Below are 19572 nucleotides of genomic sequence, written 5' to 3'. Positions count from 1 at the left end.
TTTTGGTGAGAAAGGTCACAGGTTTGTTTTGGAGCAACTGAAGATGTTAATCACCCAGGTAGATGTTACATTCTAGAATCACAAAGAGTACTTTAGTCTAATATGCTTGGTAATTTCTTTGAATAGTTTTCTAAAGTTTGCAATTCTCTTTAAAACAAGAATTTTAAAGAGTTTCTTGCCCTTTATTTTTGTTTAACATATTATGAAAAAGAAAATGATTCAAAGATTTAAAAATACACAGTCTTTTATGGGATTCCTCGAATACTTCCTAACTCTAGTGAGTAGGCTTTGTTCTGCTTTGTATGGTTTTTATTTGCATATTTTGGGCAGTGTAATACAGCTATTTTCATCTTTTCCTAAGTAGAGTGTATTGCTGTGAATGACTAGTATTTGAATCAACTGTACACCAAATGATGTAGGTAAGGGTGAGGTATAAACAGTGAGAAATTATAACTAGTAGGACATTAGAATGTATGGTGTTCTTTGCAGACTATAAACAATTTTTAACGTCAGAGATAATAGGATTTTTAAGAGACATTTAAGGACAATTACTCCTTGTCCTGCATAATGTTTTTGTTTTTTGTTTTTTTTTTTTTTGCGGTATGCGGGCCTCTCACTGTCGTGGCCTCTCCCGTTGCGGAGCACAGGCTCCTGACGCGCAGGCTCAGCGGCCATGGCTCACGGGCCCAGCCGCTCCGCGGCATGTGGGATCTTCCCGGACAGGGGCACGAACCCGTGTACCCTGCATCGGCAGGCGGACCCTCAACCACTGCGCCACCAGGGAAGCCCCTGCATAATGTTTTATGTTAACCTCAGTCACAGGTTTTTGGGTGATATATTAAATATTTTATAAAGATTCAAATCTGAATATAAATGTGCTCTGCAATCTGAGTCACTGACTTTCTTCTGATTATTTCAACTGTTGAATGTGTGTTGCCGATATATTGTGTTAAAAATAACAAAGTCCTAGAGTTTATGGAAGAGCCTTAAGTAGCTTTTCAATGGAGAGTTGATTAGCAGGTGGTTTGAGTTTTTCTACCCTGGCCATCCTCACTCCTTAAATAAGGGCCCATTGTCTTTTCTTACATGATTAACATGAGACGGAAAACAAAATTAAAAAGGGTTTTTTTTTCCTGGAACAGAGACGAGTATTACCAAAAAGAAAATTGAAGCAATGTAAGATTTTTTTTCTAATTTTAGTTATGGTATTTTATTGTTTTTTTATGGTAACAACATTTAAATATTTCCAACTTTAGTGAAAATGTGAAAATGAATGCTTTTTTCATTAAAAAAAACTAATGTCTTATTATTCTTTTCATAGGTCTCATATCTTTTGGGTGAACAGAAGTCTACCTTTATGGGGCTTACAGGTTATGTACAATTTTGTTGTATTCCTATATTTCTGGATTTATTTATATTTTACTGAGCAATACTACCAGGGAGAAAAGTTTTGACATTAAAAATGAGTTTTCGTTTATTGTTTAATTAATCTTGATGCACATCTTAAAATTTTTATTCCTTTCTTCATGTCTACGTGAGCCCTCCATTCTACCTTTTGAGAATTTCCTCATGATCAGGTTTAGACTTCAGAAAGCTTTTGAGGATCTGAAGGAAACTAAAGTAAACCCAACCTTGTTTGAAGGCACAACAAGTTCCCCAAACTACTTTAGGCATTCCTAAAGTCTTAGGTTATATCATCTTTGAAAAATTAATCAAAAGCCCATAACCATGTTTGCATTTTTTACCTTATGTGCTCAATGTTGGGAACATGGTAGAATCTCAATAAATAATTGTTAAATGAATAAACAAATGAACAAACAGTTCATATTACCAATAGGAAGAGCTTGGTCCCTAAGCAGATAATTTTGTAAATAAAACAAAAAGTGTGCCCTGGCATAAAAGGAGTCTTGAAGAAGGAGTAAGGGAACCTGTGGAGCACAGTGTGTCTGAAGTACATTGTTGTGGTGTTCCCTGGAGTCCTCTGGATCTATCTTTGTTCCTTTTTTTGTTGAATTTCATGCCAGGCAAACTTTTTACAACTTCCCATCTCCTCTACTCGTGTCTCTGCAGATACTTTTTAGTTTCTATTGTTTTTCAAAAGCAAAAATCATTCAAAGAAGAGAGTCTCTAAGATTAAAAACAGTTGAGTCTGGAAGAAATGGAAGGACTCAAGTCTCACTGTGTATAAACAACCTTTAAAATACTTTAAAATCAAATGTTTGGGTTGTCTTTTAAAGTCAGGTTGACTGTGAGGTCTGTACATTTTATATGTGACAATGAATTATTTTAATTATGTATGCATTGTGATTATAACTATGAATCAAGTCTTTACTATGTCTGCATATTTTGTATTTTATTGAAGTCAAGTTGTGTTTTATGTTTTTTTTTTTACTGACTTTCATTTCAGTGCCGTACACACTTGTAAAGTAAGTTAATATTTTTATGAATAGTTATATATGACCTTGAAATATATTTTGATCTGTTCAAATTGCTTTTTATCTGATAGTGATATTCTAAAATAATAAAAACACTCATTTTCACATAGGATTTTGGGCAATTCATGCTAAAAGTGGTCTCAAGATCATCTAACAATGTGTACCTCTAGAAAAAGTAAGAGATTATGATTTAGAGAATTTGTGGAGAAAATTGAAAAAGTGAAAAATTTCTATTTTACTATCTGTCTACTGTATGTACTTCTGGACTTATTTTACTTAGATTGTCATGCATTCATATGTTTTAAAATTCTCCTTATATTTTACCTAAATCAAAGTTTTCATTCCAACAGGAGTCAGAATCTAAAACTCTATGGTATCTGCCTTTCTAATGCAGATTGACTGTACTCTCACAAATCTATGAACAAATATATTTGTTACCTCAGTTATTTCATGTTGATGCTTGCTTATTTTGATTATATTCCTGTCCCCTGAAGTGCTTAGGGTCTGTAACACAAAATAATTTGGATGTCTTTACTGGTTACTTTTTCTGTTGCAATCATAGCTCTTTGGTAGCTGAGCAGAGGAAACTGTATAAAGAGTAGAGAATAGAGAGAAAAGTGGAAGCTTGTCTAGGGGGCTGCAGGATGCCCATGTCCAGCAGCAGAAGGGGAATTGGCTGTGAAGTCCATTCAAATAAAATCTGAAACTATCTTGAAGTGCTGACATGGACTATTTTGTTTAGTGTTTGAGGATGTTTCATTTTGTTTGAAGTGGGTGATAGGATGGAAAGTATCCTTTAACTCCAAGCTTGTATTCTTTTATTTTCTGAAGGGAACTGCCATTTTTGGTGGGTGTACTGAGATGGTGGTGGTGTGGCTGGGGGAGAGCATTATTTGTGATGGGACAGTTGTGTGTGATTGTGTGTATTAAGAATACACACACAAACAAAACCTATTCTTTACGTATGGTGAAGATTCCAGCCATCTGACTGTTCCAATCCCACATTTACATTTGTGGTAATAAACTTAAAAAGATTTAGTGAGGAGTATTAGAAATTATAAAAACTAAGCTGTAGTGCCTGGGACAGCCTGCTGCCTACCACCTCTATGTAGAAATTAAAGTGCCACATAGCACCTCCTATATCATATATATATATATATATATACATATCATATATGATATATATATAAGTATATATGCATATACACACATATATGCACATATTTATAAAGTTAAAAGTATTGTAATCAGAATATATATTTTGATTTTGTTGGATTTTCTCATTAAGGTATAATTTATATTTTAGGTTTCAGTGGCATTGATAAGTCTCTTTGAAACAATACTACTTGGTTATCTCAGTTATAAGGTAAGTTATTTTAATTAGAAGTTTTCTGCTGGTAGAACACATTACTAGCGTTGACCCAGTATTCCTCTATTTATAATTCATACTCTGGGGATAAAGCAAGCTCTTCTGAAACCCCTTTAACTGTTTTGAACCTCTCCAGTATGTGATAAAAAGCTGTGGTAACACAGTAATGTTTTCCTCGGTGGCTTAAACATACTTCGCTAATTCCCATGGGCTAATTTACCCATTACGTACATGCTCATATGAGACAAGCAGATGGAATGGTTTGGCTTTTTATTGTTCTCCATCTCTTTTCCTGATCTGTACAGGAAACACTGAGGGAGAAAAACATGTCTGTTAGGAATTATTTTAATGAATTCCCTTCAGTTTTGGCGAAGGTTTGCTTGGCTAACCCAATTTAACAAATGTTTATTAAGTTCTTATTTGATGAAGAGCACCACACTGTGCATTGTTTTTTTCTCAATGAATTTACAATCTAGAAAGTGGGGTGGGCAGGAGAAAATTATATAGACAATAATAATACAAGGCTGAATAATAGGTACTTCCTGTGAGGTGCAAATAAAGTCCTGTGGGGCTTCGTAGAGAGAGGCGAAAAGACTGATTTAAGCAGAATCCTTGAATCAGTAACTTCACTAAAGAAAGATGAAAAGGCAGAACATCAGGGATTTATAGAATTAGCAAAGGCATAAAAGAAGGAATGTGCATATAAAATTGGAAGAATGAATAAGTACTTAGGTTTGGGCAGAGTATGGCATATGTAGGAAAATATTGGTGGAAAAAGATGGGACAATATAGTGAGGGCCTTGTACGGCAACTTACAGTGGGAAGTTGATGCAGGATGTTGAACGCGAGAGTTCTATAATTGTAACTAAGTTTTAGGAGTATTAGTTCAGAACATCTGTGCAGCACAGGTCAAAGAGACATGACACTGAAAACTACATGCTCAGTTAAGATGCATTTGCAGTATGAAAGGAAAACTTCGAGTGAAGCTTTGGCTGGGTGAAAGGAATACATTCAATGCAAGATAAGTCATGAAGGTAGAAACTAAAGAAATCATCAACTGATTAGTTGAAATAGATGAGGAGAAGAAAATGTCAAAAATCATTTTAAGATTTCCTAAATCCAAATGACTGGGAACAAGGCAGTAAAACCAAGAAAAGTTACATCAAGAAAAAAATCAGACTGGGGTCGAGATAGGTGGAATGATGGAAATGGTTTTGGAAATGATGAATCTGAGGTATTTTTGGACAAATAGCTGTGACATGCAGGCAATTGAAAAGGAGGATCTGGGACTTGCAGGAGAGATTTATTAAGAATTGACAGTCATTTCCATAGAGATGATGAAGGAAGCATGCAAGTCCATTAAGGATGGGATAGTAGCCAATGGAGAAGAGAAGGCCCACGTTAATGAAGATGCTTATAGTGTGTCCATAGGAAGAACCGAGCAATGAGGACAGACAGAGGGATAGGTGAGAAGCGTGGAAAGTCATCAGAATGGTTGTCATAGTCATCACGGATTTCCAGTTCGCAGGTTCTGCATGTACGACGTCAACAAGTGCACTCAAGGTTCTGTTTTGGGGGAATTCTTATCTACCATATAAATTTCCTTCTCACTTCATAACATAAGGTTTTGAAGATAACATTCCCTAGACTACTTTTTAATCCAAAATTTAGGGCAAGAAGTCTTTACAAACTCTTTCACCTTTTCCGCTGGCTTCCTTTTTAAAACTCTCATTAACTCCGCCTAAAGAACATAAGGCCAGTGTCTAATAAGGTGAGATTGATGAATTAGAAAGTGTAGAAAGAAAAGAGTGAGTGCCTTCCAAAAATAATACAGATGGATTGATTTAATATTTATGAGAAAAATAGGATGTTAGAAATGTCTAGGGAAGAAAAGTGTTAAATGAAAGCATGGGAACCTTGGAAAGTTTAGTAAGAAGCTTGAGAAAGGCTTTTGGGTTTACAATTTGGGAGATCATTTGTTATTCACCCTTAAGAGCCCAATTTCAATGGAATACAGTTGAGAGTAAAATTGTCAAATGAAGAATGTTGATTGACTGGTACAGGAGCTCCCTAGAGGCAATATAATGAGGTGGAAGATTGCCTCACGATGATAAAAATATGCATCTTTTAAAGAGAGCAAGTAGAGGGGACAGGAAAAAATGATGGATGAAGCAAGGTTTATAAAAAGTAAGAATAAGCTAGAACAGGAAGTTGAGGACTACTAAGTAGCTTTGGATACATTCTGTTCTTTTCTGAGAGCACAGGAGATGGAAAATGGTGCCTGAAAGAATATTTTGAAGTTAGAGGAGGAAGCTGAAAGATCTTGCACATAGCTGGTCACTTAATCCTAAATTACTTAGAAAATACTAGCGTAGTGATGGACACTATAGAATAAGATGTTGAGGAGGGATCTTTTAATGGCTTATTAGTATATCTTCTTGTCAGAATAGGTGCTCTATAAATATGTACTGATTGACAAATCTGGATTTTGGATACCTAGAAGAATAAAATAAAAATCAAGTAAATTAACATCCAAGATGTTATCTTCTAAGGTCTTTAGTATTCAAGTATGTGATAAATGTTGAATATGATACGCAAAAAGTGACATACTAAAAAATTAGGCATGTGGGTGTTTTTTTGTAATTTAATGAAATCTCTTCCGCTAGTACAAGAGTATGTACAAATGCATAAACTGGCCAAAATATTAATCTGCATTGGTGAATGTATGTGCTCCAAATTCAAACTAAAAAGGAATATGAAATTAACTTTGGTGCTTTGCTAATAGCAGTCATTTAAAAAGCACGAGGGCTTCCCTGGTGGCGCTGTGGTTGAGAGTCCGCCTGCCGGTGCAGGGGACACGGGTTCATGCCCCGGTCTGGGAGGATCCCGCATGCCGTGGAGCGGCTGGGCCCGTGAGCCATGGCCGCTGAGCCTGCGTGTCCGGAGCCGGTGCTCCGCAACGGGAGAGGCCACAACTGTGAGAGGCCCGCATACCGCAAAAAAAAAAAAAAAAAAAAAAAAATAAAAAGCACGAAGAGATTCAAGATGGAATTATAATTTTCCATTGTAATTATGTGGTGCTGACATTTGTAATCAATTAATTCCTGCCATTTATAAAATGAGAGCAAAGACCTAGCAGGTAGAGCTAGATGACATATAATATTTTCATTCTGACCTTCATAAACATTAATGTCTAGATGGAGGAGAGGTTCATGGTGAGAGTCCTGTGTGTTACAGCACAAAAGATAAAAAGGAGTTATGTGACATTGGAAGGACAGGTTGCTGTTAATTACCTTCTTTTCCTTTCATATATTCAGTCAAATTCATGAACTCTTCTGACCCTTTCAATAAACTGTTGGATACATTTTTTGGAATGAAAAAATTAAATAATTGATAACTATTTATGGCATATATATAATGCAAATCCATACAGCAGAACTTCAAATGAGGTCCTTCTCTCAAAGTAGACTTTTAAGAAAAATTATAGATAGGTATGCAGAAATGGATATTGCATTAGTAATGAAATCCATTTCTAATATTGCTCTTTGATATTTCTAGTTCTGAAATATCAATAGCAAATCAACATACAATTTTCTCATATTTGTTTACATCTGCATATATATATACAGATAATGTATATATTTACATACACAACATATATGTATATATGTGATATTTTTAAATGAATTTAATACTTTATTTGTAAGTACTTCATAGTTCTTAAAATTAGACTTTCTGAAATAAGCATGACTTAATCCTTAACAATTAAAAAAGTTTAAACTATCATGGAGACTATAGTTTTTTTTAAATCAAAAGACTAATGAGTAAAAGCAAAATGAGCAAAAACTCTTAAAAGTGTATGTTGAGGTTAGCAGATAATAACTTACAAATCCGTTACATCCACTTATTTTGTCCTCTGTCATACAGAATTGCAGGTCTGAAGTTAAATCATCATTCAATTCATGTTTATTTGTCGCTGTTTGTCAAAATAGTCGCAGGGATTGCCCAACAGGGAAGTTCTTATTCTTCTGTCAGATAGATACCCTATATGTCTTTATCAGCTGCTTTCAAAATAGAACTCTATTTATACACATACATTCATTAACTCAAAAGGAAACAAAAACACACCCTGGCATAATTTCCAAATCTCTGAAAACAAAAGTTCAGCACACCTAGAAGGCTTTGGTTAAATCTACAATTCTTTTTTCTATACAGTAATCGCTTTATGAAAAAGCAACAGTTTTGAAATGTTAACATCATGATGGGCTTATTTCTGGAAAGAACAAAGGATTTGGACTAGGACGCCTAGTTCCTGGTGATTCTGCTTACCATGCCATGGAAATGGTAAATCTAAATGTTGTTGAGTTTACATTCAGAAATACAAAAGACTGCCATAGGGTTACTCCATAATTTAAACTCACTGAAGGAAAGTAAGTTATTAGTCTTTTTGGTTAAATATTTTAAATATAGGTATTCTTAATATTATAGAAGAAAATGCTTTTTAAAAGTCCCATGTTCCATCCTGGGCTAACAACTAAATTACCATAAATCTTATAATTTTTAAAGTGCTTTTTAGAGTTACCTAGATAATAGTTCCACACTTGCACTTTCTTTTATGATAAAAATAAAAGCCTGGTACATCTTAGAAAATCACCTGTTGTCCTGCATTTTTATTGGTTAAGGAAGGTTACATCCATACCAAATGTTGTAGAATGGTTAGATTAGGTTTTATTTTTATTTTACTGAATTCTGTCAATAAGGAGAGGAACACAGAGAGCTCTACACGCTTAGAACAGAAAAACCTACTTTTTAGAAACTTTTTTTTCTTTAGGTTACCATTTGGAAGGAGACTAATGCCTTTCATCTCATTCAGGAAAATAAGATTAAGTGAAACAGGTATTTAACTTAACTTTGAAAGGCATGTGCCTGCCTTTTGGATCTTATTTCATGCTTCTCTAGGTAGCCGCATTCTCCAGATTTAGGCTTTCTTTTTCCACCATAATTACTTTTATCATGTGGATTTATATGATGCAGGCCCATGGGGACTCTCTAATAGCCAATGCAACTTTTGGATAATTTTTCTATCTATTTTTCATCAGCTTATCTTAGGGGAGATAATTTATGAATGTTCAGAAGACAACCTGAGATCTTAGAATTAAACCTAATGAATATAATCGAAAAGTTATTCGCTTATTTTTAGCAATGAGTACGTTGCCTCCCTGTATAATTTTATATTGTGAAAATTAGTCCTCAGGGGGAAATTCCTTATTTGCTACAAATACACACACATTAGCTATGAATCCACAGGAGCGTGTTTGACATAATGCCGTTCTAGTTTTTATTGAGGAGCTTCAGGCTGTCAAGGACTGTGCTAGGAACAGAGCAAAGAATCCCGAACTAAACAGATGCTCTCACCTGGACCTCATGACATTAAAATCAAGTGTTGATTAAATATATAAAAACAAACAAAAAAAGGAATGAGAAGGATGTTGATGAAGATAGAAAAACCTAGTGTGGGAATCTGATCTTGTCTGGTGTGTGTGCAGTGAGGGGGCAAGGAAAGCCTCAAAACACTCAAAAGATTTTGACTTAAGAGCTGAAAGATGTGTGTGAATTAACTAGACAAAGGGAAATTGGAAAGGAAGGTGGAGATTTTCCAAGTCTCTTAAAAAGCACGTGCCAAGGCCCTGGGATATATGAGGAGTGGAAGGTCTTAGGAAAGAATGATCTTTAAAATTCGGGGGGAGAGGACAAGGAGAGCTAAACGATATGTTGCCTTTTGTAGGTTGTAATAGAATCTGTGTTTCGCTGTGCAAGTGTCTGAATTGTTCAAGAGTTACAAAGTGAGTGGGGGTGGCGTGGGGTGAGGGGTAGGGATTGGCACATGAGATGTGCCTTAGAAACGTATTCCTGGTAACATTGTGGGAGGTGAATGGGAATGGGGCAAGAAGGAAGGGGAGGAGACCGGTTAGGAGGCTGGAGTGGGATTAGCATTAGAATGAGAACCGGAGGACTCAAGGTCCATATATGAATCAGGAAGTCTTATTGTCGAATTATTCTTGTTTAGCATGTGAAAGGAAGGTGTAAAGAGTTTCTCCAGAACTTTTGGTTTCTGTTACTGGAGAACCAGTCAGGGCAAACATCATAAATTTTACTTTTAGGTAGTCTATTTTATTGGCATAGAGTTGCTTGTTAGTCTCTTATGATCCTTTGTATTTCTGTGGTGTCTGTTGTAACTTCTCTTTTTTCATTTCTAATTTTATTGATTTGAATCCTCTCCCTTTTTTTCTTGATGAGTCTGAGTCATCAAGATGAGTCATCTCTATTTCATTTATTTCGATTTTTATAATTTCTTTCCTTCTACTATCTTTGGGTTTTGTTTGTTCTTCTTTCTCTAGTTGCTTTAGGTATAAGGATAGGTCGTTTATTTGAGATTTTTCTTGTTTCTTGAGGTAGGATTGTATTGCTGTAAACTTCCCTCTTAGAAATGCTTTTTCTGCATCCCATAGGTTTCGGATTGTCTTGTTTTCATTGTCGTTTAAATTTTACTTTTAGACATATTACCCACAGGGTGCCTTTGAGGCATCTGTGTGAAGCAGTGGATTAGGCAGTGGAGATCTGAAAGAGATTCTCAGATAGAATATTGATCTGAGCTAGAGATATAACATTGGTTTATTATTGACGATATGTTGAAGTTGACACAGAGATGAGATTACCTAAGATGGGTATATAGCCAAGTATTCTTGAAATGCTTTCTTCCAGAAAACCTGTTGAGCTTTGTGGCCATAAGTTTAACAACTTATTTATAATTGCACCAGGAAGGCTTTAAACACTAATATTCTTTCAGGGGTTTCCACTTGGATCCCATAGAAAGAAATATAAATGTTTAAGGTCAAAAATTAATTATACCAAGAAGGGAAGAATATGTATAAGATATTTGAAAGTTTCATCTATTCATTAACATGCTTATTGAGTCCAAATGTCATATAAACAAATAAGTTTTATAAAATGTTACAAAGATATATCCAGGTAGTTAGTGGTGAAGGTATGGGGACTGAGACATTCCAAGCAGAGGGACAAGTATGTGAGCAAAGTTGTAAAAGTATGAAACAGTGTAGTGTGTTCAGAGAACTGCATCAAAATCAGTTTTACATGTGATGAATCTGTAGCTGAATTCAAGGTGGGCTAGGAATGTAGTAGGTACAAACCAAACCAGTAGCCAGAGTCCAAGTTATGAAACTTCATATGATGTAATGAGGAGTTTGGATGTTAATATGATGGCAATGGAAATTTGGAACTTTAGAAATAATTCCCTGGCTTTAATATGGAAGGTAAATCAGAAGTGAACCCAACCAAGTCACATACCAGTCATGAGACTCTTTTACTGGTTTGAGAAAAAAATCACAAAAATCAAATTGGTGTGTTATAAATGGAAATGAAGAGGGACATTAGAGATAGAAAGGCTTTTGGTTTACTATGAGCTAAACTTTCCAGTGTGCCACAGCTAAGAAAACGAACTAATCTTGCTGTGTATTCGTAGAAAGATCCTGCCGTATGACCAGTGGTAACTGTACTCATACCCCTCCCCACTCCACCCTGCCGTCTTCTTCTGGTCACATCGGTCTCTTTTCCTGTGCAGAATCATTGACATCAAGGAACAATGTACAATGACAAGTAAAAACACAGTAGGGAGAGAGTAAGCCAAGTGTTAAGCATTCTGGAATCAGAGTCATGTAAAAAACTGATGAAAGAAATGGTAATGTTAACCTGCACAGTAAAAAATAGGAGCTTCACCTAATTAAAATCAATTATAAATGGTCTGTTGAATAGGTAGGCCTGACTCAGTGCAAGTAGGAAAAGGCTTTAGTTTTCTTGCATTTCTCCTTCAAATCCAGTCATTGTCCTTATGAGCCATGCTCATCAGATGAAGTCTTGGGCAGGTATCTTAGCTTTTTTAGACTTTTCAATCGCAATGCAAATCTCAGTTTAGTACTTAAGAAATTATGATCAGTATGTAAAAATTTAAAATTCTTATCCAGTTTTAGCTTTTTCTTGGCCTGGAACCACATGGGGCAGGGGATCATCTTGGGGGCTATCTCCTCTTTTCCCCTCCTCCCTTATTTGACACCAGCTGATTTTGGTCCCTCAGGGCTGAGGAGGCATGGGGAGAAGTGAGGTCAGCTTCTGGGACGAAGTTGCCTTACTGGCACAAGAACAGTCTGCGGTTGGGTTGCTCTGATGGCAGGTCCAAACGGGGCTTTTGTGGTTCTCCTGAGGCCTTTGGCCAAAGCTCCTTGATGCCTCAAGTCTCAGGCTGGCCACTAGGGCTCTGACCCAGGCCCTGGGGTCCTGAGGGCCACCATCTCTCACGGTTCCATGTCCCCTTAGGAACACAGCCCTCCTGAGTGTGAACTTAGAATGGCCATAAGTTTCATTCTTTAGGGTCTATATCTCATCCGCAGAAAATAAGTACCTCTTAGGATTGGGATAAGTGTGGCCTGTTCTCATCTCAACCCTCTTTGTCTTTGCTCTGCTGTTTTTTGATGATGTTTTAAGCATTCGCCAAATGCAGCCCCCATATCTGAGCACAGCTGTCTGGGCCGTTCACCCGAGCTCTCCTCACTGAGCTGGATGTGGTGAGGGAAGTAACACAGCACCCTTGTATCTCTACACAGAGGAGGTCTCATTGCTTCTGTTTCTTCCACCTGCTCCCTCCTCCACTCTTTATACAGCTTGCAGACGGGTGATGAACGAATGATGATAAAACCTCTTTAGCACACAGACGATTGCTGATCTAGAACTTGCCTTGTGAAGTGGAGGTGTTTTATATCATTGTAATGTTTAAAGGCTTTGGGACCTCAAGAAAAATAAAGAATCCCAATATTATAGCCAGTGTCACAAAATAATTAGACATTACAGGGAGTCAGATTTCAAATTGCCTTACTAATGGGTAGTTCTTGTTTTCATAGACGAATAAACTGCTTTAGGAAGTTCTGAGTCCTTTTTTGCTAGACACCGTTCAAGAAAGTTTCAGGAATGACCTGTTAGTCAGTGCAGTTGCCCAGAGCTGCACAATTAGAAGGGCCTGTGCTTGTTTTAATGCTCTGATGTCACCTTCTTGAAGTTATTCATAATTTGTTAATAAGAGGCCCTGCTAAGAGGCCCTGCATTTTCATTTTGCCCTTAGCCCCACAAATTAGGTAGCCAGGCCTGATTAACATTGTTGCACTATGTGGGTTGGAAAATTAGAATCCAGAAGATTGAGAAAATCCTCCCTTTAAATTTTATTAATCTAAAAACAATGTTAATTCCAAGGAACATTGTTATATGTTTGTGAACTATTTGATATGCTTTAAAGTTTGTGAATGTAATTATTATAGTAAAAAAATTAAGATTGAGTCGCTTTTTCATTGATTCTGTAAGGTTTTTTAATGTGTTTTATTTTTACTAGTAACTTTTCTTCCATGAAATATGATATGATTAAAATGTGTTATATGCAATATTCAAGGATTACTACAAACATTTGCTTTACTTCTTACACTGACTACAAAATTGAGAGGGCACAATTACATTCAGCAAAATAATCTCTAAAAGTCATTGCTACATTTCTAAATAATGATTTGGTATTCTATTAATATAAGCATCCTTATTGCTAGAGAAATTCTGATGCTGTCTTTTTCCCCCTTTAATGGGATTCAGTTATAATTGACTTTCATTTTTACTCATTCTTTCTTGGAAGGGAAACATCTGGGAACAGATTTTACGAATACCCTTCATCTTGGAAGTAATTAATGCGGTTCCCTTCATTATCTCAGTAAGTCCGAAAAGAGTCTTTAAAAGAAATAAGTTTTTTATTAGACATAAAGTCTTTAAATCTAAATAGTAATAGATAACATATTAGCTCAGATGAATTAATTTAGACTTTGTTATTGTTTTAAATCATGGTATTAAAAACGAAATAGTAAAATCAGTTGGGTAACTGGATTGTGAAATTAAGTGAAAATTAATGAGATTTAGTACAATTGCAAGATGAAATGCTTTTAGAAATATATACTCTAGAGGTGCCATTTTAACAAGTGTCAATATTTTCTAAACAGACCAGGAATGAATCATTCCATTTCTTGTGTATATTGTGGAATTAAAAAAAAATAGAAACCAAGTAAAACCAAGTATTTATAAAAGTTTCTTATGCTAAGAATATGTTTATCTCGAGCTTAACCACAGGATTTCCTAAGTCCAGTTCTCTTTTTACTAAGAAAGTTGCCGTCAGCCAGACAACTAGTAATTTGCTTCTTTATCAAAGTCTGTGGAGGACCAATTCCACAGTGATCCTGTTTTAACTACAAAGTATGTAACTAGCACCTTCCCTTTGCAAAATTAGGTCTTAATCTCTATTTGATAAAGTTACAGTAATATCTGTTGGTAATATGCTTTCTAAACTTTGTTTGTTTGAATTTTATTTGGAAAATTATGAAAAGAAGTCAATATGATCTGAAGCTGTTGCTCAGTTCTGACAATTATTTTAATTTGAGTGATTTATCTAGAGGAGCAACTGGCCCCAGATTGAATGACTGGCTAAATTAAACATAATTCCAATGGAGTACAGTTCCCCAATGTCACTAAGAATGTTTGCATCTGCAGAGACTAAGTGGTAATGCTATGAAAAACTAAAGCTCTGTCTCCTTGCATCTACTTTTTACTTTCAGCTGCAGGAAAGAAAGAGGTGATGTCTATTATAAACTGTCACACTAAAAGATTTAGTGATCGAATTAGCACAGTTATAGCTGACATCCAGTGAGGGCTGATTATTTTCATTCTGCTTCTACAATAATTTTCCAAAGAATTTTTCCTTAAGTAAGACTTAGAGAATGAATGAAAAGATCCTGTCTGCTCCTTGCATTTCAATAGTCATATGAGTTTAAAGTATTTGCCACATGTTTTAGATCATTCTATTGTTTTTCATAACTTATTTCTGTTTCACATTTCTTCTCAATCATATCGATTTCTTGCTCTGAGATAAAAGTTTAGTTTTGATTTGTTTTCCAGATATTCTGGCCTTCCTTAAGAAATCTATTTGTCCCAGTCTTTCTAAACTGTTGGCTTGCCAAACATGCCTTGGAAAATATGATTGTAAGTATAAAAGACAAGTGTAAAGACAAAAATATTTTTCAACACTCCATTATTTCTTACCTCATTAAAGTGATGTGTTGCATAAATGTCTAAGCTAATAGATCCCAAGTCGGCTTATACCCTAAGGAGAATGAAAAGTCATAAAATGCCCATATTGCCAAGTCCCTTCCTTCATAAGGCCCTACGAGCTGGTAAACAGAAATAGTTCAGATATTCCAAATATCACCAAACCAAAGCTAACTGCTGTTCGGACTGGTCCAACTAGTTAGCCAATTTCCTGAAGACAAACAGCCTTCCCTTCTAAGGCAATCTCTTGATGTATAACGGGACCCCTGGTTTTAAGGCTTCAGGAGGTAACATTGTCAAACTGTTCTTAACTGTAGGTAGTCTCACAGTCCGTAAATATCTATGGGCTTTTGTAAGACCCTATATTGGAGCCAGAAGGCCCTCATGTAAAGTCACCTTTTTAGGCCAGGTTGGGTTGGTAGTAGGATATTAGGAGGGAGAAAGGGAAGCAGGAAAGAAGAGATGCAGAACTCAGAGATGTGCCACAGTTGCGTTTTGCCCAAGGCTGACCCTGTTCAGAGGACTGTTTTATTATTATGACCAAAATCTCTTTGCTATAATAGACTTGGACACTTATGAGTGAGCTTGCTGCTTGGTCATTTATTCTACAGGTGTTAATAGGAGTCCACTCTATGTTAAGTGCTGTGATAAGATAAGCAAATGATTCAGCTTCTTTGCTAATGTCTTCATCTTCACAAGAGAATAAAAGTACCTACATACAGGCTTGCTGTGAGAATTAAATGAAATTATATATACATGCATATATATGTATGTGTAAAATCTTGTATCTGGCATAAACATAGTAAGGCCTCAATATTATTAATTTTATTACACAGAAATTAAATTTGTTTGGAGGCAAACTTGCTTTTCTCTTAAATAGCTTTTTTTTTTTTTAACATCTTTATTGGAGTATAATTGCTTTACAATGTATATAGCTTTTAACAGAAATTATGACACAAGTTGTGGCCAAAAGGAATATCTGGATAACATTTGAATATTCACAACCAGATGAATATTTCTAAACATCTGTGTTAAGTAACCACTGGAGCCTCATGAAAGTTCACGTCTAAGAAGGGGAGACTGTAGCCTGTGGATGGTTTGTGGAAACATCAGTCTGTCTTAACTGTCCAAAAAAATACTATTTCACTAAATATAGATTGCCTAAATTCCTAATGAAAAAAAAATACTCCAGGAAAAAAAAAATAAACGTCTTTGCTAATTTGCATTTGTTAGCTGTTGGAAAAAGTAACCTAACCAAGAGAGGAATTATTAGTCAATCGTTGAGAGTAGAAGTAGTGCTTGCATTGTTAATTTAGGATTCATTTTCCATCATAGCTCTCTATTTTACTTCTCCTCTCCCTGGTTGCTAAATTTTAATTTATTTTTCTGTTCATTAACACCTCTGTTAGAAGAAAGTAAGAGATGCGAGGTGAAATTCTAGTCAACTTAGTTTGTTTTTGTTATAGTTTTGGTTAAATGTGTGGTAGAGAAAGATAAACTATGGCTCATTGAGACTTTGCTTGTATTGATGAAGTTATTTATCTCACGCAGTCCTGATATGCAGACTGTTAAAATGTTACTATAAAAAATTTATACAACAGGAAACCATAAAATAAAACATTATACAAAACTACAAACCTTCCACACAGACTAAGCACTAGTAATAATTTATATTCTTCTAATATTTTCTATGAAAACACACACACACAAAATAGTATGTTTAATTTTATAATTTAATTTTTTTGTCATATAATAGTATGTGGTGGACAGGTTCCTATGTCATTAAATATTCCTGTTCAAACCATTTTTAATGGATGCATCTAAATCTGCTATCTAGTTTTGATCAATTTATTTAACCATTTTTCTATTGCATTTTTAGTTACTTTAATAGTAATGGACATTCATTATTTCACGTAATAAATATTAAAATTTTGTAAGAAAGATGAACATACATAAGTATTCGATTTCCATCTCATAATTTTCATGTGGTTAGCTTTTAGAAATTATGTTATGGGGTAAATACTAATTAAATGAATGAATCCATGAAGTAGAAAGGGCATACTTTTGTGAATTTTGACCTGTATTACCAAATTACTTTCAAGAAATTTATGACAAATTACATGAGCAGTATTATATATGAGTGCTTGTTTTTTGCATATTAAATAACAGTGGGTATTATTATTTTCAATGTTTTTCAATTGGAAAATAAAATTATATCTTGAATTCACATTTCTCTTAATATGAATGAAATTAATCTAAAAATGTTCATTGGCTATATAATTTTTTATTTTTATGATAAATCACTTGGCATAATTCATGTTATTTTTCCTGATTCAGAGAATGAGATATGGTTGTAGTTTGATCCAGCTATTACTTTCCCCTTAATTGAACATATTATTTTCTGATCTTTTAAAATTAGAATTTTCCACAAGAGAGCATACTCACCGTGGAGGGCTTTTGGGGAGTCAGTGTAACAACTCTACAGATGTTTGTAAGGCGAGTAAACTAAAATTTGGTGCTTTGGTGGTCTCCCATAGTATTATCTTGGTAATATGAATGTTACAGTAAGGTTATATAGACCAAGGCAAAAACGAAAATATGCTGCTATATCCATTTAAAGTATATGTGTTGAGTATGCACAAGATAGTTGAAATGTAATACATAGTAATAAATGTAACAAAACTCCTGAATATGTAGTATCTATCAAAATTTTAAATATGCTTGTTCTGTATTATTTCAGAATGATCTACACAGAGCCATTCAGCGTACACAGTCTGCAATGTTTAATCAAGTTTTGATTTTAATATCTACATTACTATGCCTTATCTTCACCTGGTAAGATCATACATATCAGCATTTTTATTATGTTTTGTTTTAATTATAGTTCTACAAAAACATATAATAAACTACTTTAATTAAGATTTGGCTACAGTAAATGAATAGATAAATATTCACCATAAAAGGTAATGGTCACCTGTAGAAATGAAGTAAAATCCTTACTTCAGTCTTAAGGAAAAAAACAAGAAAGCACATCAACCATTTGGTATTGATATTTACTGCAGCTCTGAGGTTTTCCTAAATGCTGTAAACAACCAGATCACAAGAATTTGTACTGCAGGCCACAGTTGTCTAACAATAATTTTTCCTTCAAACTGCTGGCATGGGGGTGCCCTCATCTTTCCATATTCTTCAAAGCAGAACTGCTGTTGAGAACACTGTCCCTGCCCATCCCTGTCTGCCTGCCCCTCCTCCCCCGATGTTCTCTCAGGCATCCAGGCAGAAAGCGAGGGCAGACAGGACAGTGCGAGGCAACTGGTACCTTGCTTTATTATAGAAAACAGTTTTTTTGTTTTTTTTTTATGAACTAGTTTTTTATTTTTTTAAACATCTTTATTGGAGTATAATTGCTTTACAATGGTGTGTTAGTTTCTGCTTTATCACAAAGTGAATCAGCTATACATATACATATGTTCCCATATCTCCTCCCTCTCCCATCTCCCTCCCACCCTCCCTATCCTACCATTGTAGGTGGTCACAAAGCACGGAGCTGATCTCCCTGTGCCATGCAGCTGCTTCCCACTAGCTAGCTATTTTGCATTTGGTAGTGTATATATGTCCATGCCACTCTCTCACTTTGTCACAGCTTACCCTTCCCCGTCCCCGTGTCCTCAAGTCCATTCTCTACATCTGCGTCTTTATTCCTGTCCTGCCCCTAGATTCTTCATAACCACTTTTTTTTTTAGATACCATATATATGTGTTAGCATACGGTATTTGTTTTTCTCTTTCTGACTTACTTCACTCTGTATGACAGACTCTAGGTCCATCCATCTCACTACAAGTTTCTTTTTATGGCTGAGTAATATTCCATTGTATATATGTGCCACATCTTTTTATCCATTCCTCTGTCGATGAACACTTAGGTTGCTTCCATGTCCTGACTATTTTGTAAATAGAGCTGCAATGAACATTGTGGTACATGACTCTTTTGGAATTATGGTTTTCTCAGGGTATATGCCCAGTGGTGGGATTGCTGGGTCGTATGGTAGTTCTATTTTTAGTTTTTTAAGGAACCTCCATACTGTTCTCCATAGTGGCTGTATCAATTTACATTCCCACCAAGAGTGCAAGAGGGTTCCCTTTTCTCCACACCCTCTCCAGCGTTCATTGTTTGTAGATTTTTTGATGATGGCCATTCTGACTGGTGTGAGGTGATACCTCATTGTAGTTTTGATTAGCATTCGTCTAATGATTAGTGATGTTGAGCAGTATTTCTTCTTTTGGAATGAGAAATGATGCACTGCCCATATGGGTTCATGCAGAGCCTTACTAGAGAAAAAAAAATGTGAAAATCAAAAAAATGAGGTAGAATGATATGTCTGTTTTTCAACTTAATTATGTGTAATTGTGCTCTGACCTGGATTTGACCTACTGAGAAAGAGAAAAAGCTAATTAGGAAGTACTACAGTAGGAAGAATGCCTTCATCACTAGTACAATACTATTTTTAGATTAAAGTATAGCTATAGATATATGTATGTAAATATAGTTGTAGGTACAGCAATATAACAACTA

General features: G+C 35.3%; 1 protein-coding gene across 2 annotated transcripts in view; it reads left to right on the top strand.

Moving 5' to 3' along the window:
• Positions 1 to 19572, top strand: part of KCNT2 (potassium sodium-activated channel subfamily T member 2) — a 373439-nt gene that overhangs the window by 132266 nt on the left and 221601 nt on the right. For both annotated transcript variants that reach the window (XM_032606842.1, XM_032606832.1), the window contains exons 4-8: positions 1322 to 1370; positions 3742 to 3801; positions 13544 to 13618; positions 14851 to 14934; positions 17741 to 17835. In XM_032606842.1, coding sequence (XP_032462733.1) covers positions 1322 to 1370; positions 3742 to 3801; positions 13544 to 13618; positions 14851 to 14934; positions 17741 to 17835 — 363 coding nt within the window. The remainder of the gene's footprint in view (positions 1 to 1321; positions 1371 to 3741; positions 3802 to 13543; positions 13619 to 14850; positions 14935 to 17740; positions 17836 to 19572) is intronic.

Source organism: Phocoena sinus, chromosome 1 (assembly GCF_008692025.1).
Source record: "Phocoena sinus isolate mPhoSin1 chromosome 1, mPhoSin1.pri, whole genome shotgun sequence".
Lineage (NCBI taxonomy): Eukaryota > Metazoa > Chordata > Mammalia > Artiodactyla > Phocoenidae > Phocoena > Phocoena sinus.
The sequence above is the reverse complement of the archived record's forward strand: the minus strand, read 5'-3'. Positions and strand labels throughout refer to the sequence as shown.